The following is a 24,843-nucleotide window of genomic DNA, read 5'->3' as shown; positions in this document are numbered from 1 at the left end:
GGTCCAAACTTATTACCTGAATTGTGGATTTATTTATATGTCTTAAAACTTTAGAATTAGCGCATTTAGCTGTATATATAAAATGATTGTCATTATAGAAAATAGTACAATCAGGTGAAATTAGGAATGTTTATGTAGAAAAATCTAAGACCTTTAGTGACAATGAATGTTTAGTCTTAATTTGGGACTTAAGACACAGTAATGGATAATGAAGAGGCTGTGGTCTGATTCTGCCTCACCAAATCATGGTTTTAACCCACTGCTTGACATTATAATTTTACTCTCAACATGTGTTTTTACCCTGCTCCAAATGGGCTGTGCATTTGCATTGATTCATATAATAAACATTTATTGGATACCTGCGATATGCCAGATACTTTGCCAGTTGGTAGTAGAAATACAAAAGTGTAGTCACTGATCAGAGGAATTTATAGGCTAGCAGCAGAGACAGTCAAGTAAGTGAGCCAGTGGTTGCCGTGCCCCATTTGGGGCTGGAGCTAAAATTAGGGCCAGGGTGCTCTGGTAGCAAAAGAGGGGCATTTAAATCAGAGCAGGTAACCCCTGAGCTGCCTCGCCAAGGATGAGGGGAACGAGCTAGGTAGGGCATGCCGAGCACAGAGATTGGGAAGCTCAAAGGCACAGAGGCAAGAAGTAGCCCGGTGCAGTCAGGGATTGACTAGCAGTTTCGGGTGCTGGAGCGCGGGGTGGGCATGCCCAGGGGAGCTGGAGAGAGGCTGGGTGGTAGGCAGAAGCAAGAGCGTACAGGGCTGGGCGTGTGCAAAGGGCATGGACAGAGGGACAAGACCTGGATCCTCACCCTGCTCCTACCAGGCTCCTCGTGTGTCCTCATGCCTGTCATTCAGCCCGGTGTCCTCACCAGTATGACCAGAAAACTGGGAGAGTCGTCCCCACCGCGTTCTGGAAACACTGTTCCAGAGGATGTGAAAAGCTATGCCATGAATGTTCTTTCTTTACCTGAATTGTTAGGGCAGTCCTTGAGATGCACGGTGACATCAGCATATTAAAGTCTCCAGTCCTCCAGCCGAGAAGCCTCTTCCATTTTCTTTAACTCACCATTTGTCCAATTATTTGAACTTAGAGCCAATTTTCTATAATATCACTATCAGCATAGTGCCGCTTAGGCCCATTTTGGCAAAAAATGGACACAGCCTCAAAGATCCAATCACTTCATTTATTTATTCAGTCAGTCTTTAAAAGTGCAGAATGGAGGCGCTGGCCACACACCCTCTCTGTATTTTAGATTGCTGCTGTACCCCTGCAGGAACTTCAGTTGTTTATTTTTCAGAGCATCCGCTATCCTGGGATTTTTTTAAAAATCATTTTCTCATTTTATGACATGAAAAAGTCGCAAGAAATGAGACTTATTACCTGGTAATAAGTCACAAAAAATGAGAGTTGAGTTGTAAATATCAGTCACTTAGGATATATTTAATAGAAATAATGAATAAAATCAGGATTTTACTTATTAGAAGTCATTCAGCATTGGCAAATCCCCAAATTAATCATGAATCAGTGAATCACTTATAATGCCAAAGAGATCATATAAATAAAAACAGAACTGACCTTGTTAGAAATTTGATATTTTCAACATTTACCTGTCAGAGCCACTGATTTGGAAATTGTTATAAATTCTCAAAAAATAGGGACTTTTTTCCCTTGTAGAAATACCCATCGTTGGGCAAACTGGCGTCACTTTCCTTGAAGAGAATGTCGTGACTGGTTGTCCAGAGTGCCTCCGTGACGGGGTGGACCCACCGTGTAGCTGGAAAGCGGAGTGTAGTCAGGGCTCAGGAGGCCTCGCCCAGCACAGCCCTGCACCGTGAGCCAGGCATTCTCACCACTTCCTGCGCAGTCCCGTTTCCCCCCTCCGCTCCCACTGTCATCAGCACGGTCCTGGTCACCTGAGAGCACGGAAAAATACAGACCAAACCAAAGCCACCCCGAGATTTCAGAAGGCAGAGACGGCCGGGGCAGCATTAATTGCCGTCCTTCACATGGGACATTCAGAGGCCGATTGACGTCATGAGTGCTGTTTCTTTTATTAGTAGTATCGCCCTGAAGGCCCTGAGAAATTATAAACCGGAGGCAGAGGGGGCGGGTGGGAGGTGGGAAGAAGGAAAGGGAGAATGGCAGTCTTGCTTTTGAGAAGCTGGTCATCTGGTCAGGCAGCCGGGGCGCCCGGGGCAGCCTGGAGCAGTTGCAGTGCTCATTTCCCAGCAGAAGCCCCGGCGCACGCTAGAGCACCCCAGTGATGGGGGCCATTGGATTCGAGGTGCCGTCGTGTTCTCCTCGGTTATTAGAAGAGCAAATTGAGTCGTAAGAAAGGAAGAGGTTTCCCAGGCCTGCTCAGAGTTGATTATCAATCGCACGATCGAAAGTAGAGCCAGGCCCTGCCTCTGAGTGCCCTGAGCCATCTCCCCACGCCTCTTCCCCGCAGCGCCTTGGATTCTACACCGGCTTTGTTGGGAAGGCGGAGCTGCCCTCTCCTTTATTATTTGCTATCCACCTGAGTTCTGAATCACGATGAGGATTTTAGATTCATCTTAGCAGCGTGGGGACATGTAGCTGAGCAGAATCAATTCCTGTCACTCACACACAAACACAGAGAAACGGGATTATGGATCAGGGCGAAGCTGCAGTGTTTTAATCTCAAAATCAATACAGAAAGGAAGTTGAACTTGTGGGGATTCTATGGATGGTAATTGGTTTGCCTCACTGAATATAACTGGTCCTTCCTTTTCACTTGCTGATTAGTCTGTTTTGGGGCAGGGGCAAGAGGGGGAGGGAGGGAAAGGAGATAAGAAACCACTACAACCAAATAATCTTGAATAAACATACACATGTAAACACGTAACTCAAGCTTACCCTCCATTGTGTAGAGGAAAGCTGTATGCTTGCATCCACTTTTTATGTTTAGAAGGAAAAAAGATTAACCAAAACCCTGTACCCCACTGTCTGCATTTAAGCATAAAAAAGTAAATGTCTTTGATTCTTTCATGGGTCACTGTCAAAGTGGAAAAAATATTTCTCAATGTTTACTTTATGGCCAAGTCTACCCTAGCTTAGGCAATTCTATCTGAACAAAGGTGGATTCAGCAAACCATTTATTGACCAAAGGATTCCAAGCTGCTAAGCATGTGATTAGTATTTGCCCCAGTATAATTCTGCCCCTTTTGAAAGAGGCATGCACTAGTGGTTTAAACAACTCAGTCTTTCCTTAAAGTTTGAGAATTTACCAAATATGCCTCTTTTCAACACAACACTGATTTCCTGCAGAGTTCTCCCCGTCTCTGGCTGTGAGATGGCTTGTTTTGTCCTTTGGAGATTTCTCTTAACTCAGTTCTAAAATCTGTCTGAGTCTGTTTGGACACTCCTACAGTGGGAACAAAAACAGGAAATACTACGACCTCATGATGAAATGATGGGGCTACAGGCAGAACTCGGGTCCAGCTGGGAGGCAGAGTGATGTGGTTAAAAGAGCAAAGCCTATGGCCTCTGCTTTGGGTGCTACCAAGCTTTTTCTAAACATGTTGGTTCCTCTTTAAACTAGGGATGGTTACAGGATTCGGCAGGGAGGCAGGCGTGCTGAGAGGAGTAGGTGAGGTAAAGTACATACGGCCTAGCACAGTACCTTGTACTTGTAAGAGCCCAATAAATGTTCATGGTCGTCATGATTATTATGTGAGCCTCAGTGAGACACCGTGTGCTGTACATGTAAAAGCATTCTAGGAGCTTTAGGGCACGATACAAAAACGTTAGTGGTTATTCTTAATAGGTGGGTGGATTAAAACTGTTAAATCCTGGAAGCCTTTTCCTTTGTGCTGCCTCTCATAGGTCCCTCATGTCAGAGCAGGGCCCTGGAGGTGGCAAATCAGGCCCGACTGAATATGTGTTCGCTCTCTGAATGTCTTGTGATACGCCACGAAATCATTGGAGATCCCTGTCCTGTGCCCTTCCCCGGAACACGTTCCCAGACCTTTGGAAGACCAGCCCTGTGCAGGCTACTTATATTGTTGTCATTTCTAGTCAATAGTTTTAGATGTCACATCCTCCCTGGAAAGCTCGAGCTTCTTAAGTGATTGCATTATTTCAGTCGTCCTTCCTTGTCCTACGTGTCGCTTGAGTCAAAAACAACTCCTGAGTCTGTGCCCTCTCTGCTCCTTCCCAGAGCACGATCATTGTGGAGAAGACCGTGCAGGACCTCCTGAGTCTGATGCACGACCTGAGCGCCTACTCGGACCAGTTCCTCAGCATGGTGTGCGTGAAGCTCCAGGAGTATAAGGACACCTGCGCCGTGGCCTACAGGTACGGCTGTGCGGGGGCCTAAGCAGAGTCGGCGGGAGGCGGATGTTGGTCGGCGTGGCGATTTCTGCCTTCAGAGCCTAGCTTTCCACCGTTAGAGAAAAGGACCGCCTTTGAGTTTGTCAGGGGCCCTGATGAGAACACGGGCCACAGAAATAGTCTCCTAGATGCGTCTGTTCTCACCCCCAGAGGGAATGCAAGGGACAGAGGCACGAGCACTTGGGACTGCCATCGGGTGGCTCACGTGCGGCGTCAGCCTTGGTTTTCATGAGAGCTGAGAGCCATGAGATTCTCCTCTTGAGGGCGTTCCAGAGCTCGGCTAGTCCACCATGTGGTTCTAAGTGATCTTAAAGTAAAGCCATTTCAAACTCGTGGTAACTCTTACTACTCTATAATGTGATTTCTTTTCACTTCTTACAAATGTACTCCTCTCGATGTTTGATCTGTAGCCTTCCTACTGTCATGAAAAGACAGCTACACTGTTTTTACCATCAGCGGACGTGAAAAACCATTGTCACAAACTTGAAAACCTTTCGTTTTCCCCTCTAATTTCTTTTCTCTGGGTTCAAAAATCTCTTTGAGCTTGTGGAAAAGATCATAGCACTGCTCATGAAAAGCTAATAATAGGAATAAATTATGATCTGGTTGACAAGACCTAAAACAATTAGGGGAGAAAAGAATGTATAATAAAATACCGAATTGTGTGTGATATATAATTAAGCCCGGGCAGGTGAAGTACAGCACATGGTCAGGCAGCACAGGGGGTGGGAGGGAAGGAATAAAACAGAAAGGGTGACTGGAGCCTGGAAAGGCTCCACAGGCGATGAGGCGTGCGCTGGACCTTGGGAATCGAACGAGACGTGGGAAGTTGCGGGAATGAATAAGGGCTCTGCGGGGAGGAAGCGCCCGGGCGGCTGCCTTGCCGGGACGGGACTGAGGGCGCCGGGACGGGGCAGGCGTCCTGGTAGAAGGTGAGAGGTGCTGTTTAATAGGAGAAGACGGGCCAGGTGACAAAGGGCCTTAAAAGATAAGACTTGAACATTTGGATGCTGGGTGGTAGATGATAAGGAATCAGTACAGATGAGCCCGAAGCAGCGGTCGGAGAGATGGATCTGGCCGAGGAGCACAACCCGGGGGACTGCCTAGCCTCCTTCAGTCCCGCGGCAGGTGACCTTTGTGCGCAGGTCCATCGGCCAGTTAAAGGAAAGAAGCCAGCCGCCTCCCTCAGAGATGCTCCCAGCAACATTTTCCTTTATTTGTTTACTAGTGATTCACAAAAATTATACCATATTTACGTTTAAATTATACATGTAGTCAGTAATTATGTTATAATCAATTGTGTACTAAGTAACAATTATAATGGCATTTGAAACAAAAAATGTTAAAATTTAGTCTTATGGTAACAGAAAATTTTAATTTTATTTTACACTTTAATTTGTACAATTTTTTTTGCAGAACACTACAATAGAGTAATCAATAAGATACTTTCAAGCATAAATATATATTTCTAATGGATAAAATTCAGTGAGGAGCTAAAATAGAAATAATAAGTCAAAGAGAAAAATGAAAAATACCAACTGTCAAAAGGAGCTTATTCATATATATTTTAAACGTGTAATGGTGGATATCAAATTCCTATGGTGTTGAGATTCCCTTGGGTACACTTAAAATAGTGATTTTAAAGTGTCACTATTTATAATATGCCACAATTTGCTACCATTTAAGCTCATACTGAAAAATATTAAATATCAATTTTTAAATGTGGGGAGCAGAGTATCATTTTTCAAAATTCCTTTAAGTGATACACAAATAAAAATTTAAAAGCCATGGCTCATGTTTAGTTCTCTACGATTGGAATTTCAGGGCCACAGAGTTATAGTTTCAGCTTTATAAAACCCACCTCCAAAGTGATTGTACCAATGTCATATCAACCAAATGAGACCCAAATAACGTTTTAAATATTAGAACTAAATATTAAAAAAATTAAAAATATTTTAAAATCAGTTTCATTTTAATAACATACTTTGAAATTTACTGTTAAGTTTATGTTTAAGCTCCATTGAATTTTAAGGTTTTTTTAAAAAGCAAGTCATATCCTCTTTTGCTTATATTTCATTATGACCAACCAATAATTCTAACAAATAAGAATGTTGACGAAGCCTTGGCTGGTTTGGCTCAGTGGTTAGAGCCTCGGCCTATGGAGTGTCGGAATCGGACCAGGGTTCGATTCCAGCCAAGGGCACACACCTCGGTTGCAGGCACGTGCGGGAGGTAACCAATCAATGAGTCTCTCTCACATCGATGTCTCTCCTTCTCCCTCTCTCCCTCTCTCTCCCCCTCTCTCCCTCTCCCTCTCCCTCTCTCCCTCCCTCTCTCCCTCCCTCTCCCCCTCTCCCTCTCTCTTTCCCTCTCTCTCCCCCTCTCTCTCCCTCTCTTCCTCTCTCTCCCTCTCTCCCTCTCCCTCCCTCCCTCTCTCTCTCTCTCTCCCTCTCCCTTCCAGTCTCTTTGAAAAGCAATGGAAAAAATATCCTCAGGTGAGGGTAAAAAAAAATGCTGATGGATATTAATTATAATGGAGAAGTTACACACCTGCCCAGGGAAGGCGGCGGTGACTCTGAATCCCTCTGATCACCATTCGTACTATTGTCCTTGCTGTTCGAAAGAGGCCCTTAACTTCACGCCGCCTGGCGTCCTATGGCTGGAGGCCTTGTCCTCATCGTTGATGACCCTGCCCCTCAGCATGTCCAGCGATGGGAAGCTCTACCTGCACAGAGCAGACTGGCCCTTGTCGAGCAGTTTCCTGTTCTGAAGTGACGTTCCCCTGTCCACTGTACAGAGTCCTCTTTTTCTGGAGTGATTCCAAGTCAGTGTAATCCTTTTACGTGAAAACCCTTCAAATGTGAGAAGCTGGCTGTCACGCTCCGGTTTGCCTCCTTCCTCCCTCGCCCCCAGACTGAGCGTTCTGGGTTCCTGTAAACCATCTCAGTCTCCCCCCGTGGCCCATCAGCCGGGCTTGCCTCTCAAAAAGGAGACCTCCACCCGGGCCTAGTGTCCCGGCCCTGCGCCTTGTACTTCAGCAGCACCCTCACCTCCCTGTGGGGAGCCCAGTGCGGGACACCGTGCTTCTTGTTACATCCGGCCATTGCGTTCGTCAGCTACGGGCTGAGGGCTTAGCAGATCCACGTCACGTGTGAGTGTGTGGGGACAATGAAGTCCGTCAGTCATACATCGTACCTTCAGTGAGCTTACGTTCCTGGTAGAGCATAGACCGGGAAACGGGACGAAGAAATAGGACGTGTTTACATCCACAGCATTAATTTAGGACAGAAAATGTGATAAGATGCTCCAGGGGAGGAAATCACCTGGGGGGACAAGAGGGCTGGGGAAGGGCGTGGAGTGGGCCTTGTGAAGAAGGCAGGATTTGGGCTGAAGGAGCTGAAGGAAGACAGGAACCAGAGCGATGTCTGAGGTGGGGAGCATAGGGAGGGAAGACCAAGTGATGGATTTGGGGATTCGGAAAGGAAGGCTGAGCCAAGTGGTGGAGGATCCTGAGCGCCAGGCCCAAGGAACTTGGCCTGATTAGGTAGTGAGGGCCGCTGAAGGTGAGTGACCAGCGAGCACCAGGTGCAGGCCTGTGCTTCAGGGAGGTTGTCTGAGCTTTGGGTCAGCTGCTCGGACAGGTGGTGTGTGGAGGTGGAGGAGAGGGCAGTGAGGGCCTGAATCGGGAGAGGCAGGGAAGTGCCCGTGGGGACAGACCCAGAGACAAGGTCTAGGAGGCAAATGTGTAGCACATGGCCACTGGCTGGCTGGAGGGGGTAAGGAACTTGTTGTAAGAAGAAATAGCTGAAATTAGCCTTATCTTTTTTATGCCGTATTTGTAGGGATTTATTTTTTTACCTCAAATTCTAGATCTCACATTTACCCATTAAATTTAATGTTACTTTTAGCTCACCATTTTGGTCTATTGAGATATTTTTTATTTTTATTTTTTTAAATATATCTTTATTGATTTCAGAGAGAGGAAGGGAGAGGGAGAAGGAGAGATAGAAACATCAATGATGAGAGAGTCATTGATCGGCTACAGCCCGCAACCGGGGCATGTGCCCTGACCGGGAATCGAACCCTGATCCCCTGGATCCTAGGTCGACGCTCAACCGCTGAGCCACGCCCGGCTGGGCTTGAGATATTTTTTAATTCTTATTCTGTCATCAGAAAATTTTAGCTAGAAAATCATGTCATTCTTGATTTTATAAGCAACCTTTTGGTTTCTTTATATATCATTTTTTAAAATGTTCAACAGGACAGGGCTAAATTAAGAATTTGGGGGCCATGTCTCTCGAGACTTCCGTTGAGATCGACATCCATGTATCACTCAGCACTTCAGGAGTTCATGTGTAGCTCGAGAGCAGGCTCTGGAGCCTAAATTTGCACACCAGCTCTTCCACTTTTTAGTTATATGACATTGAACAGTTACTCGGCCTTTCTGTGCCTTAATTCTCTCATGTGCAAAAAGAAAATGTCAATCTTTTAGAACTGTTTTTAGCAAAATAGTAAGCTCCCCCCAAATGAGTAGCTGCTATTTTGATAATGACAGTGCTGATGATGACAAAGATGACCTTTACCACCATTCATGACCGTGCCCCCGTTTTATCATCTGCCCTGTAAGAGGCTGTTAGATTTCTTGCTGGTCACCTGCCAGTCCTGGTCCTTTTAATGCAGCCGACCCTCCCTCCTGTCTCCCCGAGACGGGCAGGTACAGACCAGCCATGGGCAGCACTAGGTGTTGTGCAGGAGTCCCCCCACCCACTCCCTTCTAGCACCCGCTGCTCCCTGCTCTGCCACACCTCTGTTAAGAACTCTCGTCTTGGTCAGCTTACAAATTACCCTTGGAAGCAAAGTCTCTTGACCCTAAGCCAAATTTACTATTCAGTGTAGTCAGTGAATTACCCAGTTAGGAAAGAAGCAAAGTCACGTGACCTGTTCTTGCGTGATCTTCCTGGCTCCTAGTTAGTACCACTTCCTAATGGTTCCGAAACCATCTTTAATAGCCTGTTCTAGAATTGTGCCTATAATTCTGAACTCACCCAATTTCCATAATTTACCTTGTTCTATGAACATGAAGGGTTTTTTTTGTCGTTTTGTGTGTTATTTTAAATAGGAGAAAGAAGTGTGTGTTTGTCTTTGAAGAAAACTGTTTAGAAGGAAGGGAAAATTATTAACACAGGAGAGAAAGGGTGAGTTGCAGAAATAATGTGTTGGTGAGTGAGTTGGGTGGGATGGAGTAAGTTGAGTGACTGGCTTAAGGCAGGAACATGAATAGTGTTGTTCACCATGTACTGTCCTTCTTACAGGAATTGAGTATTTCTCTGTTGTTTATATTTCACCATTTCTCCAGACACTGCAACTGTATCTCTGGTATAATACTCCTTCTGGGATCATGGCCATTGCTTTTGGTTCTTGATATATTGTGGCCATCAAGTACATATTGACTTCTTCCCCGAGGAGACTAGTATTCCACTTTGGTATCCCTCTTGGCCGAATTCTCTGGAATGGTGCCCACTGTGAGATCATTCCATATACAGGGTAATATCTGTAGTGATCTACCACAGTTGCTGAATTTCATGCCTAGAATGAATTATCTTGGGGCTGGGAAAAGTAATTCTGTGAAGCTTTGAGGGGAATAAATAGAAAATTATTTATATGGTTGTTATACAACAGTGTGCACACACATACACATACAGCCCGTTGTCTCTTACTTAATCAGGTTTTCACACTAGTGGGAAAGTGTTTTCTTACTGTGTGAGTCTGAAGATGCGAAGTGTCCTTACTTCCTCTGTTCCCATTCATTGCCCTCCCCCGGATTGGCACCTGCTGAGGAGTAATTAGGGCAGTCCTAATTTGGACAGCCAAATCCTGATTACAGTGAGAGGAAAAACAGGAAATGTTCTAGTTTGGCTGCCAGCAAATGACTGACTTAAATAGCAAGCCATATACAATTCAAATGATCCAAAATGATCTAACACCAGGGAAGGAGGAAGGGAGCCAGGGAGCTGGGAGACATTGCAGTCTGATTCTCCCGCAGCAGATAGCTTTTACAGAAATGATTCAATCCATAAGCTCACAATGCCCTCTGCTGAGAGCTGGCTCGTTTTCCAGTTTACCGAGAACCTGGGCATCCACTGGAGGTTAGAGGTCCGAGGAGAGGTCAGAAACAGCTCGCCTTTCTATGAGCACCTCATCCTGGGGAGAAAGACTATTATTTAATGATATCATGTAAAATGCTTTGGATAAAGAGAGGTTTCCTAAAAGGGAAATGAGGACCCGAAGCTTTTTCCTTAATTAGCCATACCCCTGGGGCTTAAAGGAACACTCAGCTGTGAATTCTGGACCTCACTCTCTTAGCATTGGGCAGTTGGTCCATTAGTTGGCTACTTCCAGGCTGAGCACTTCTCTCCCGTTGCTGCCCTCTTTGTCCTGAGGCACAGCCAGCAGCTTGTGTCTCAAAATAGTCATTTAAAAACTGGAAATCACAGTTTTTTGAAGTTTCTGTCTCTTCCAACTTAGCATCAGTTCATTAATTTTTTAATTTTTTTTCCTTTCTGCATTGTTTTAAGCCTGGTAAAGAGCACAAATAAAGCGTCGTTCTGATTTTAGAGGCTCAGTTGATACAACACACAAGCACGTTCTGTTAGGAGAAGGTCCCTCCCCCAGGCCCCCCTTTCACCCCTTCTCCATAGGGGACCGAGAACTCAGACTAGAGCATAAAGAGGGACATAGGGATCAACTGCAGTAGCTGCTGGCAGGACCCAGGGCTGACCCAGGGCGGGATGCCTCGTTGGCCCTCAGTGTGTTTGCCGAACGAATGCAGACATTCCTGACAGACCGAGTAGGGTGAGCAGGCGATGGGGTAGCATGTCCATCGCGATGGCTGGGAGAAGGTCCAGAAGTCACAGTGACTGAGTAGGCAGTGTGGTTGGGTAGGAATGTGAGGAAAAGGGAGTTCTGGAAACTTCCCGTGTTAAGTAAAGAACAACTTGCAGGCTCGGATGGGAAGGACGACCTCCCCATCCAAGTGGTGTGTGCGGAAAGCGGTAGCCCCATGGTGTGTAGCAAAGACTAGACACCAGGGGTGTGGTGGCTCAGGAGGCCTCGGGTTTCCTGTGTAGCCACAGGCCAGGGCCCTGCAGGCGTGAGGACCTAGTTGGGTTGCCTTGATGCCCTTGCCAACAAACTAATTTTGAACTTCAAACATCCAAGGGCCCATGTCCGGGAAAGCCTCCACAAGCTCCATGCCAGTTGTCTTCCAAGTCGCCCCTGTTTCCCATGTGCCATTTCCAGAATTATCAGACAGTTCCTCGGTTGTGATTATTGAGTAGAAATACACACCATCATAAAGCTCCCCGGCCAGCGTTGAGCGTGATACAGAAGATGACCTGATGTTTCTCTCCCTGTTTGTTCCGCTCCGTCTTACCTTAGGGATATTTTGGTTTTGAAGTTGCATTTATGTTGTTTTGTTTTAATCAGCAGCATAGTACTGACTCTTATTTTTGCATCTCTCATTGTCATTACAACTGTGTTGCTGGACATTGCGCTGCATTTGTCGGGCTTCAGGTCCAGTCGTTCACCGTGGAAAATCAATGACAGCAGCTTCATTTGGACTAACTTTGTCTAGGGATGATTTGTCTAGCATGGCTTCTAGTGTTTGAAGAGTCTGAAAGATTCAGTCTGGGAAAGTGAACATCATGCCCTGGCTGCCACCAAACGTTGAATCCAATTAGCCCCACCTGCCCCTGGTTGTTTACCTAATGAAAGACTCAGTACCCCAGCTGTGTCCAGGGACCAGGCACACTTGCATGTCCCTACTGTTCCAGAGAGGAAGCAAAGCACATCAGAGCCAGTCGCCACCAGCAGATGTTTTCCAAATGAAATTTACTCAGCTGTGTCTAGAGGGTGGACCCCTCTCATGGCAGCCTTATCACCTGTTCCAAGAGGTCTACCTAGTTTCCGCTTCCTCCTGGGAACAGGTACAAATAGTTACACAGATGGCTCTGCCTGTGGCCCAGTGAGCTGTGAATTAATTAGTAGATTATGGTTCTGGTAGTGGTAATTAACCCCACTCCTCTCGTGGAATAATTGTTGGAGATTTAGCTCTACTTTTTTGAGGCTATTTGGTTATGTCCCGGAATTTTGTAGCCCACACAATCTAGTTTAGCACAAAATTATAAACCAATAAATGCAATTGATCAGGATGGAAACTTGCCACTTGAATGAAAAATTTCCTTTAGGGTAATTGTATGCTGCAAATCAATAGCAGTATTTCAAAGTATAATATTGGGAATTGCATATTGGATGTTTATTCCATTATGAGTTAATAATTTATTGTTGAGGGCACTATATAGGTAGCACGTTAGTTAATTTGGATTGCATTTTTTAATAAGACAAGATCGATGAATATTAGCGAAGGCAGTAATATAGTATTTGAATTATTGAATTAATCCAGTCTTCCAAAAAATATATAAGTAAATAAGGTGAGTGCCTTTAACATAGTACCCCACTAAGCTAATTTCTTTCATTCCAGCGAGTGCAAAATGAAAAATTCTAGATTCCCAAAATGTGTGATACCATCCCACACCTGCAGACCCAAACTGTTTACTAACCCCTAGGGTCAAAGTGGGCCTGGATGAATGGGCTCAAAGATTTAGAGGCTGGAAAACTGAGTTAGGTTTGGGCTTCTCACTCTGTGGAGCAAAATTTGGCTTGTAGTGTGAGTATAAGAGGAATTGAGCCACCCAGCCAAAGTTCTTTCTAGATACAGACACTGAAATTTAAATTTTAAATAATTTCCACATGTCGCAAAATATTCTTCTTCTTTTGATTTATTTAAATTTATTTATTGTTGAAAGTATTACAGATATCCCCCATTTTCTCCCCTTTACCCGCCTCTGCCCATCTCCCACCCCTCTCCACTTCTTCCCATCTATTGTCTGTGTCCATGGGCTGTGCATATATGCTTATCAGTTCTAAGAATCCCAAAGCATCACTCAGAAAGAGTATATGCACCCCTATGTTCATAGCAGCACTATTTACAATAGCTAAGGTCTGGAAACAGCCCAGGTGCCCATCCGTAGATGAGTGGATAAAAAAGCTGTGGGACATTTACACCATGGAGTACTATGTGACTGTAAAAAAGAAGGATCTCGTACCCTTTGGGACAGCATGGATGGACCTGGAGAGTATTATGCTAAGTGAAATAAGCCAGTCAGAGAAAGCCAGGCAGAGAAAGATCTCACTCACATGTGGAACAAAATAAATTGCCGAACAAGATAAGACCACAGACATGGAAGCATGAAACAGACTCACAGATCTGAGAGAGAAGGCAGGAAGGAGGGCAGGAAGAGATTGACCAAAGAACTTCTTTTGATTTTTTTTAAAAAGCATTTGAAAATGTGAACACTGTTTATAGCTTACAGGATATACCCAGTCAGCTGATGGAGCAGATTTGACTGACAGCCATGGCTTGTTCAGGCCATTGTATAGGACAGAGTTCGAACTGTGAAGTTGTAGGTGATGCACATCAAAGGAGGGTTTTTTTGTTCGCTTGCTTTCCAAAGGGAGAGATCGCGGACGGCCGACGTATCCTTCACAGAGAGCATGAGACTTTGAGGCCCTCCGATGACAGGCCGCCTGGGAGGATCACCTGGGAGTAGTGGCAGGGGGAGGGCCTATCAGCAATCACTTCCTGGCTCCTTTGTTTTGAGTCGGGACTGTTTTATGCTGGATGTTTTTCAGAGTGAAAGGCACAAGCACACTCGTTATTCTGCTACAGAGAGGTTTGGGGAGAGCCTGGGGCGCGATTTCTACTTTGGCCAGGATGCCAAATGGCCTGATAGCTCACCCGAGTCCTTTAGTGCAGAGAAGAAGGAAAGGAAGACCACTAAGTTGGTCTAGTTTGTGTGTTATCTGGACTCCTAAACCTGAAGAGGGCTATTTTATCTCCAGCTCAGTTCTTATACACAAGTGTGGTCCATTGGGCTGATGGTATTGAAGCTCCAGGCAAGACACCCAGTTACAGGGTTACTGCCAAGTCCAAGTGAGAAATGATGAGGGTCTAAATATCGGTTATGACTGAACCTGGACAGGAAATGGCGGATTGTAAGATTCTGAGGAGGTGGACTGGCGGGATGCGGTGACTGGGCGATGGGAGGACTCTGAGTTCCTGACACGGTGGATGGTTGGACTGTTGACAGAAATAGGAATATGAGATGTTTAGTGGAACAGAAAGAGGTGGACAATACATGTGCTCCTTTTGACTCATTTTTATTTGAAATGCTGGTCGGACTTTCAAGTAAAGTTTTCCAGTAAGCCTTTGGATATGCAGGTCTGAGACTTAGAAGGCAGGGCAGCAATCGATTTATGGCTGAATTTTACTTCAGTCAAAAGTGTGGTGTGGGTAGATTTAGGAAGCCCCTTTCCTACTGCTAACACATAGAAAGTCCAGATTAAAATGTGACTTAAAAAAAAAGTTTTAATATGTATCCAAATTCAAAAGGAAGAAGAAATTCTTCAGATGCCTCAAATGAAAGAGAAACTAAAATCCAAAGCAAAAAGCAAATGTTGAAGTTGAGTCGCCCCTAAAGGTATCAGGACCAGATATTGAGGTTGTCTGAGTCTCTTTGAGCTGCTCTAACAAAATACCACAGATTGGATGGCTTATTAGAAACTGAAATTTATTTTTCACAATTCTAGAGGCTGGAAGACCAAGATTATGGTGCTGTGAGGACCCTCTTCCGGTCAGAGGCTTCTCATTGTATCCTGATGTGATGGAAGGGGCTGGGAACTTTGGGATCTATTTTATAAGGGCACTAATTTCACTCATATGGCCTCCACCCTCATGACCTAATCACTTCTCTAAGGCCCCACCTCCTGACACTGTCACGTTAGTGTTAGGATTCTAATATGTAAATTTTATTTCAGATCATATGAGAGGTCAAGAACCAAATAAGGGCTGGCATTGCCAGGGAGTTTTATCTGTGCAGAAGTTATACAAGAGCATTCCGTTCATAAAAGGAACCAGGAAAACTCTGGGCTTGGGAAAGAGCCACCAAACTTGGAGTAGGAAAGGTGGCCCTGAAAAGCAATCAGAATTCCACTCATGTGATACATGCAAATTGCACTACTTGTGTGAGGAGAGAAACTTTTAAGCTAAAAAAACCTTAAAAACTTATTTAGAACTAGTGAAACCCACAGGATCCAGAAGAGACCAATGCAAACGGCCTAAAAGTAACATGTCCAAAACTCAAGGCAAATGTGGGTTCTTGCAGGAGACAGATGCCACTGAGGCAGAGCTTGCAGAATGATACACAGACCCCATGAGAAAGCTCGCCACCCTGAGGACGAGAGGGAGGCGCAGCAAAGGGCATTTGTCATCCGAAGGCCAACTGCCAAGTATAGATCCATGGGAGGGGGCTTTACAATCGCTGCTGTTAAACATTTGAAGGGACAAAGAAATAGAATCCATAATACTCGAACAGGACATTTTGGAGTGGATTTGTAAAAGAGCTAAACAGAAAATATGGAAATGAAAAATGTTAATTGAAAAATTCTCAAAAAGCAGTGGATGGGTTAAATCACAGAGCACACCCTGCATGGGTTGTACGCGAGAACTGCGGGGTGTCCTCCCATGTAGCCCTGATACCAGAACAAATCCCTGCCTGAGCGGGAGGGGAACCTCCTGGAGCCCTGTCCGCTTCAGAGGGGGCGCCAGCTAATGAGCACTCCCTTCGTAAATAACTGTCACTTCTGTCACCTGGAGCTGGTGGTGAAGATTTTAGACCATTCACATTAGCTAGAGGGACAAAGATGTTGAACAGAAAGAGAAGCTTTTTAATTAAGTTGAAATTGAATGTTTAAGGTGACTTTACAGGTACATTCTGGTGAGAGCAGTGTCCATCTAACCCTCAGGTCCTATTAAAAGTCACTCATCACAGCCCACTGCAGAGAGCCAGAGCCAGAGACGCTGCCCGACGTCAGGGGTGGGAGGTTTCTCTATGGTGGTGAGTTGAATGCAGGGGTGTCCATAGTTCAAAGATCACTTCAAGTAGAACTAATTGGTAGTTTAAACAAGAAGTCAGAGGACAACCCTTTGTGACACTGTCACCCTTCAGGCACCGCTTATGTTGTCACTTGATAGCATTCTTTTATATGGCTGCTCCACTCTTTTTAACATCTTTCTTGAAAGATCCCCCCAAAATCCACCATGCACTTTTATTTATCCTAAGGGATATAGCAGGAGTAATTAATACTATTAGCTTTCATGATTACTCAACAATGAAGAATCTCAGAATGAAATCTAGAAATGATTGTTCCCAGTAATGTGACCTGTTAATGGGTGTCACTGCCCCAACCCGGATAATGGGTTATGTTAACAGGAGAGAGGGATGAGGTATCTTTTCTGTGCAGCAAAGGTAGGTGACAAATGCTCACCAGATACTAAGCAATGTGCTGACGCGCCTTTTCTGTGGTTGTGTTTAGGGGCATCGTGCAATCGGAAGAGAAACTTGTCATCAGTGCATCTTGGGCAAAAGATGATGATATCAGCCGACTCCTGAAATCTCTACCAAACTGGATTAACATGGCTCAACCCAAACAGCTGAGGCCAAAGAGAGAAGAAGAGGAAGATTTCATAAGGTAAAAGCTGTTTCCTAAGTTGTACTGAACAAGAGGAGGGAAAACATCTGTTTAGCCAGTTCTGTCTTTTGCGAAATTTGGGCCAATTCTAAATATCAAGTAGCAATTAACCGAACTTTGTAAAGTCCGTTTCCATCCTGATACACCTCACTTCCCATGCAAGTCTGCCTGGTGCTCAGACCTGTGGAAGGCAGGATGGGTGAGTCACATTGGGAGCAGTGCTAAGTCGAGTTAAAGCATCTTTCAATCTGCAGATCGTCCTCCCCTCCTAGGGGACAAATATAATTTATTCACTCACTCAGCAAAGCTGACTTCACGTTATGCACCATGCCCTGGGCATATGGCGGACAGTTAATAAGAATAGTTGCCGCCCATACAGAGCATGTTACAGTTCTTAGCATGTTCTTCAGTTCACAGAATGTTAGTCGCAATTTCTGGAAATACAAATGTGCCTCCCATGTCTGTTCATGTACGTTGTATTATCTCTGACAGTTTTCAGCTTGTTTTGACAAAAGCAAGGTCTCTCTTTCAACATTATCACTCAGTGTTTACCTGAGTACAATTTAAATTCTTTACTTAGGGCCTAATTTGATGAAGCAACTCACTTTCCATGCAGGGCTTGCCACAGTGAAACTCTCCCCCTACTCTGTAAAGCGGGGGAAATGGAGGTGCCATGCTGTTAACATTAAAATTAAGTTTATTCTTATTGTCTTTGCCTATCTGAGTGAATAAATAAATAGTGCAAATAAAATAAAAGCACTTTAAAGAAGCAATGACAAATGAAAGAATAAGAGAAGTAATGGCCGATACCTTTTAATTTATCGTAAGACTGATGTAGGCTCCTCTCTTTCTCGTGGTTTGCAACTATAGCTAAATAGGTCTTCACTGGTCACAAAGTTAACCATATTTATATACAGTGGTGCCATATTTCACCAACATTTTATTATGAAAATTTGCTATAGTGCCATTTAAAGCTTTCTCCAATCACAATATTCAAAAAGTCGCCTGTAATTTAATCGAAAGCCTTCCTATCTGCATTTTTATTTCTCTTTATTCACATTATCTCAGAGAAACTTGTCAACCAGTTACTTTAATATAAGAAAACTATACCTGTATATTATGGCTTACTTTTTAAATTAATAGACTTTTTTGGGGGAGGAGCAATTTTAGGCTTATAAAAAATTTTATCAAAAACTACAGACTTCCCATAAATCCCCTCACACGCCCCCCAGTGTGCTCTGTTTTTAACATTAGTGTGGTACAGTTGTTAACATTGATACATTGTTATTGACTAAAGTCTGTAGTCTACATTAGGGTCCTCTCTGTTCGTTAACACCCTGTGGGTTTTGATCAATGTATAATGAATGGATCCACCATTACAGTATCATTCAAAATAATAGTTCAGTGCCCTAAAAATTCTGTTACTTCGCCTAATCAATCGTGCCTTCCTCTCCCCGAACCCCTGGCAATCACTAATTTTTTATTTTTTATTTATTTATTTTTATGATCTCCATAATTGTCTTTTCCAGAATGTCATGTAATTATATAGCATGTAGCCTTTTCATATTGGCTTCTTTTGCTTAGCAATATGCACTAAAGTTTTCTCCATGTCTTTTTGTAGCTTGATAACGCTTTTTAAAAAATTTCTGTATAATATTTCATTGTATGGACATACTATAGTTTGTTTATCCATTCACCTATGGATAACATTCATGTGCAGGTTTTTGTGTGGGTATGTTTTCAACTCATTTGAGTAAATACCAAGGAATACAATTGCTAGATCATATGGTAAGAGTATGTTTGGCAAGAAACTGCCAAACTGTCTTCACACTGTCTGTACCACTTGCATTCTCACTAGAAATGAATGAGAGTTCCTGTTGCTCCCCATCCTTAATAGCATTTGATGCTGTCAGTGTTTTGAATTTGGTACATTCTAATAGGTGTGTTGTGGTATCTCATTGTTTTAATTTTCCTAATGACATGTGTTGAGCATCTTTTTATATGCCTATGTGATAGATATATAGATATATATTTTATATATATATTTAGGTGAGATATCTATTCCGATCTTTTGCCCATTTTTTAATCGGTTGTGTATTTTATTATTTTTGAGTTTCAAGAGTTTTTTGTGCATTTTGGATACCAGTCCTTTATCGATATGTTTTGCAGAGATTTTCTCTGGGCCTTGTCTTTCATTCTCTTCCCAATGTCCTTTGTAGAACAGAAGTTTTTAATTTTTTTTTTACAAATTTCAACCTTTATTCATAATAAAAATAAACTCCCAGAAGTCAAAAAGGGAATTTCTTTAATTTAAGGATATCTATTAAAAAACAGACCTGCTCCTCTGTTCCTCACCCCTTACAATTAGCCTCTTATTTAATGGTCAAAGGCGGAATGCTTATTCCCTAAGATCAAGAATAAAGTGAGAATGTTTAATCTGATACTACCATTAAAATTTTCTGATACCATCTTTTCTTTTCTTTTTCTTAATGTATCTTTATTGCTGAAAGTATTACAGATATCCCCTTTTTTCCGCCCGTTGATCCCCTCCACCCGGCATCCACCCCTGCCACCCCCCAGGCCTTCCCCACACTATTGTCTGTGTCCATAGGTTATGCATATACACATATAAGTTCTCTGATTAATCTCTCCCCCCACGCCCCACTCCCACCTTTAATTGAATTCAAACGTATTGATTTTCTTATCTTACAGATTGTGCTTTTTTGCCTTATGATTTTTATTGAACATTTTGTAGGATTCCATTTTTTCTTCTGTTAGCATATAAACTATACCTTTTTTTTTTTTTTTTACTGTTTTTAGTGGTGGTCCTAGAGTTTCCAACACACATTTAGACTAATCCAAGTCCACTTTCAAATGACACTGAACCACTACATGGGGAATGCAAGTGCCTTGTAACACAACATTCCCAGTTCCTCCCTCCTGCTCCTTGTGACACTGTTCTCATTCATTTCATTTATCCACAAGCTATAATCACTAAATACAATGTTGTCATTATTTTGAACAAACTGTTATCTATTGATCAATTAAGAGTAAGAGAAATAAAAGGTTATATTTTCCTTTATTGTTTCTCTCTCGTGCTCTTCCTTTCCTAATGTAGGTCCAGTTTCCTGACCTATATCATTTCCCTTTTCCCTTCTTTTAACTTCTTTTAACATTTCTGATGAGGCAGGTCTACTGGTGACCAGTGCTCTCAATTTTTGTCTGTTAGAGACAGACTTTTTCCCCCTCACATCTGAAGAAGAATTTCACTGAGTACAGACAGCATTCTTGGTTGGTGATTCCTTTTTTCTAATACTTTAACTATTTCACGTCATTTTTCTTGCTTCCATAATTTTTGAAGAGAAGTCCCATGTAATTTTTATTCTTATCATTCTACAGGTGAGGTGATTGTTTCCTCTGGCTTCCTTCAGGGGCTTTTTCTTTGTTTTGATTTTGTGCCATTTGAATAGTATATGCCTGGATGTATATTTTTTGGTGTTTTTCATGCTTGGTGTTCTCTGAACAACCTGGGTCTGTGGTTTGGTGTATATCACTGGTTTGGGAAAATTCTGTCATTATTGCTGCAATACTTCTGTTGTTTTTTTCTTTCTTTTACTCCTGGTATTTGCATTATACACGCATTTCACCTTCTGCAATTGTTCCACAGTTCTTGGATATTCTGTTCTGTCTTTTCACCCTTTTTTCTCTTTAGATTTCATATTTGGAAGTTTCTATTGATAATTCTTCAAGCTCACTGATTCTTTCCTTGGTTATGCCCAGTCTATTGATCAGTGCAGCAAAAGAATTCTTCATTTTTTTTACAATGTGTTTGATTGCTAGCATTTCCTTTTGATTCTTTGAGTTTCCATCTCTCTGCTTATATTACCTATGGTTTACACACACACACACACACACACACACACACACATACACATATATTTCACAGATAAAGAAATGGAGAGGGAGAGATAAAAATCATCAATGATAAGAGAGTCATTGATCGGCTGCTTCCTGCATGCCCCCGACTGGGGATTGAGCCCGCAACCCGGGCATGTGCCCTGACCAGGAATCGAACCAAGATCTCCTAGATCCTAGGTCGATGCTCAACTGCTGAGCCACACCGGCAGGACTATAGTTTACTTTTTATTGAACATATATATAACATGTATGCACATATCAAAGGCACAGCTTGGTAAATTTTCACACTTTTATTGTATAAACAACACCTAGATTAAGAAACAGAGTAATAGGTACCAGGATCCTTTAGGTTTCCTCTGGTCACTACTGACCTTCCCAATAGTCCTTACATGACTCCTAGACTCATAGATCACTTCAGTCTGTCTTTTGATTCCCTGTAAAAGGAATGATGCAGTGTGTGTTCTTTTATGACTCACTCCATTTGTTCCACATTGTGTTGGTGAGATTCATCCATACTGTTGTGAATAAGTTCCTTTTAGTCTATAGTAGTCTATATTGTATCCCATTGTGTGAATACATCACTTTTTTATGCTTTATTATTTGTTTGCATAAGTATGGATATATATATATAGTCATTTGTTCTACTACTTATGGGCACCTGGGTAGTTTCTAGTTTGGAACTATTTTTGCATAGTGCTCCCATGAGTATTCTATATGTCTTTTGATAACCACATATAAATATTTCTTTTGGTTCTATTATAGGAGTAGAATTGCTGGGTCATAGGCTATGCACATGTTTAATATTAGTAACACTGCCAAACCGCTTTCCAGGGTGGGAGTAAGAACTTGCCCTCTCATAGCAGTGCATGAGTTTCAGCTGCTCGATATCTCATCTATACTTGATATTTTCCATCTTTTTAGTTTGTCCTTCTAGTACGTTTATAGGTATGTCACATTGGTTTAATATGCATTTCTCAAGACTATGGAAGTTGAGCATCTTTTAATGTATTTTTATGAATTTACTGGCCATGTGAATATTCTTTTTAACATATTTATTCAAATCTATTACTTATTTTTAATTAGGCTCTCTTTCCTTTCTCTACGGATTTGTAGGAATTCTTTATAAATCTGGATATGTCTTTTTTATGATGATGATAGATGATAGATACATAGACAGATAGATATCATCTTCTCCCACTCTGCAAGATGCATTTTTATTCTCTTAATGGTATCTTTTAATAAACAGACTTCTAAATTTTTAATAAGTCAAATTAATTATTTTTTTAATGAATGAGACATTTTGTATCCTATATAGAAATCCTAGTTTATACCCAAGTCACAGAGATGTTTTTCTATAAAACCTTTATTGTGCTGAATATCTTCTTCCCCAGCATCTGAAATAAATTATAAACTCTTAAATTTTTATTTCCTATGCCCATTCTCCACGCCCCTTTAATTTAGATCAGGTTGTCATGGCCATAATAGCGAGAGTAGCCTCTTAATTTTTTTCTCTCAAGAGAGGTAAAGAATGATTGAGACATTGATGGATTGGAGCCCCCAGTAAAAATAACTAAACTGACGTTCGGAACGGGGTCGGGCCACAGGACTCCACTCTTTCTCGGTCTCACCACCACGTTTTCCTGTTGCCAGCGCTCTAAGACATCTGGACAAGCACATTCCCACTTCTTCCCTTTAGGAGACTCATTTAATTGCATCTCTAACCTTCATAGTTGTGTTAGAAGCACCTTCTGGAGGATGAGTTGTTTCTTTTCAACTTTTCAGGCTACTTTAAATCAGTGTAAGTCTTCTTTCTGCGGTCCCTTGGCTTATTATGATGTCACTCCTTAATTGTGTTTCATGTTTGCAAAGATTTTCAATCCATTTTATTAGCTCTCTTCAGTAGCTGGGACTTGAGGGGAAGAGTGTCCAGCCCTGCCCAGGAAGAAGCCTGCTGGTTAGAGATGCGCCTTCGTGTGCTGCCCACGCTTCTGACTTAGGGGGCGGGGGGTAGAATCGAGTCCCTAGCTTTCTTTACTCTTGTCTTGGCCCCTTAACTGTATCACTTTTCCATCTTAAATTTAAAGGAAAAACAAATTATACATATTTTTTTAAATTTTTGGTTAATTAAACATGAAGTAAAAAGTAAACTTTGCTGTGTAACTCAATGAATTATTATGTGTGATTACACCACGTAACCACCTCCCAGATCAACATAAAGAACTTCTCCAGGACCCCAGAGGCCTGCTCTGAAGGGAACCACTATTCTGGCTTTTATCACTATAGTTTAGTTTTTACTGTCCTCAGATTTTATATAAATTTAATTACAGTATCTGGTTTTGCTGGACAGTATGCCTGAGAGATTTGTCCACATTTTTGCATGTAGATATGGTTTGAAAACAAATTATATTTGCTTTAACAGAAGAAGAGTAATATTATAGTTCTGCTTTGTTTGGCATGTGATTGATTCTTTCCTCTTGGTCTGTCATGTTCTCTGTCCTGATTAGAAGCTGAAGCGGAAGTAAGTGGTAGGGAGCAGTCCATTGATACTTCAACGCGGTCGCGGTGCCAGGGAGCCCGGGTTCTGCCCACTTGAGTACCAAGGAGCGTGGCTGAGCCAAAGACTGAAAAGTCACACTCGCCTCCTATAATTAGTTTTTAAAGCTTAGAGGGCTGTTTGGCAGATGGATGAACACAGAATCCCGTGCCCTTTGCATTGAATAAAGGTCATATTCCCTTCATTACTAAACAAGGCCTTTTCCCATTCTTATTTTTAACTAAAAAATAAAATGTATTATTTCCAGGCTTAACTTTAAATGGGGGGGGGGGAAATAGATCAAGCCAGAGCTTTAATAGAAAAAAGAAAAATAGCAAATATCCTTTTGTTCCCCAGAAGCTGAAAGCAGGCTTTTAGCCATTGTCTTTGCACGTGTCATATACGTGCACATATTTCTCCTTTTGAGATCAATGACTATCCACTGATAAAAGCAGCCCTACTTTCTGGAGATGTATTAACAGAAGGGGTAAGGTGTTGGGAGAAGTAAAGGCTATGAGCAGGGGTTGTCTAGGAGTTGCAGGGCCATGTGTATTAGAAACACTGTCCTAAAAATCTTTTAGCCGCATTTCACTCAGGGCCCCAGAATATCAAAGAATAAGAATCGTTTTTCTCGAGCAGGATTGAAAATCCTTAAGTTAATAGATATAGTTGTCAGGGCCTGGACCATAGTTTTCTGGTGGTAAAAGTGGGAAAAAAAATACATTTGTGACTATGCGAAACAGAGTTTATTCTTGTATTATTGTTTATTATTTCATTATTTTCCCATGCAAACAACTGTAAACCTACTTTTGCCCACCCCTGAATAGAAAACCTACAAATTAGTCTTGAACTCTAGCACCCAGAGAGGTGGGCAGGAGAGAACTAAGCTTCTGGAAAGACTGTGCAATCCATTTCGACGGTTACAGCAATTGGAGTCAGCTCGCGCCCGGCACTGTGCAGAAGCATTATGAGCCTTCAGGCACTACTATTCCCATTCCCGAGATGAGGAAACTGAGGTACAGAGAAACGAGTAACTTCCCCATTTCACAGAGCCAGGGAATGATGTCGCCAGTTGAGCCCAGGTGGTCTGGCCCCCAGAGCTACCACACTGCGCTCAACCAGCCTAAAAATGGGTCAGGAATTTGTGTTTTTGGACTTTCGCCTTAGTGCTTCATTTCCAGTGTTCAGCATCATCTTGACTGATATGCTAACCACTTTCTATTATGCCACAAGCTTGTATCACATGGGTGCTTTGGCCCTAGCTTTAGAGCATTATCACTAGTGCCCATTGTACTCTGTTTCCTCTATTATATCATTTTGGGTTCCCTCCCTTTCGGTAACAAGTTGGTAACAGAATATCCACCTATTGGGGGGTGGCAATA

General features: G+C 42.7%; 1 protein-coding gene across 1 annotated transcript in view; it reads left to right on the top strand.

The window, feature by feature from the left end:
• Nucleotides 1–24,843, top strand: part of EXOC4 (exocyst complex component 4) — a 643,225-nt gene that overhangs the window by 505,129 nt on the left and 113,253 nt on the right. The window contains exons 12-13 of the mRNA XM_081147994.1: nucleotides 4,190–4,326; nucleotides 16,855–17,010. Of these exons, the coding sequence (XP_081004120.1) occupies nucleotides 4,190–4,326; nucleotides 16,855–17,010 (293 nt within the window). The remainder of the gene's footprint in view (nucleotides 1–4,189; nucleotides 4,327–16,854; nucleotides 17,011–24,843) is intronic.

This window comes from Miniopterus schreibersii, assembly GCF_964146895.1.
Source record: "Miniopterus schreibersii genome assembly, chromosome: 9".
Taxonomy (NCBI): Eukaryota; Metazoa; Chordata; class Mammalia; order Chiroptera; family Miniopteridae; genus Miniopterus; species Miniopterus schreibersii.
The sequence above is the reverse complement of the archived record's forward strand: the minus strand, read 5'-3'. Positions and strand labels throughout refer to the sequence as shown.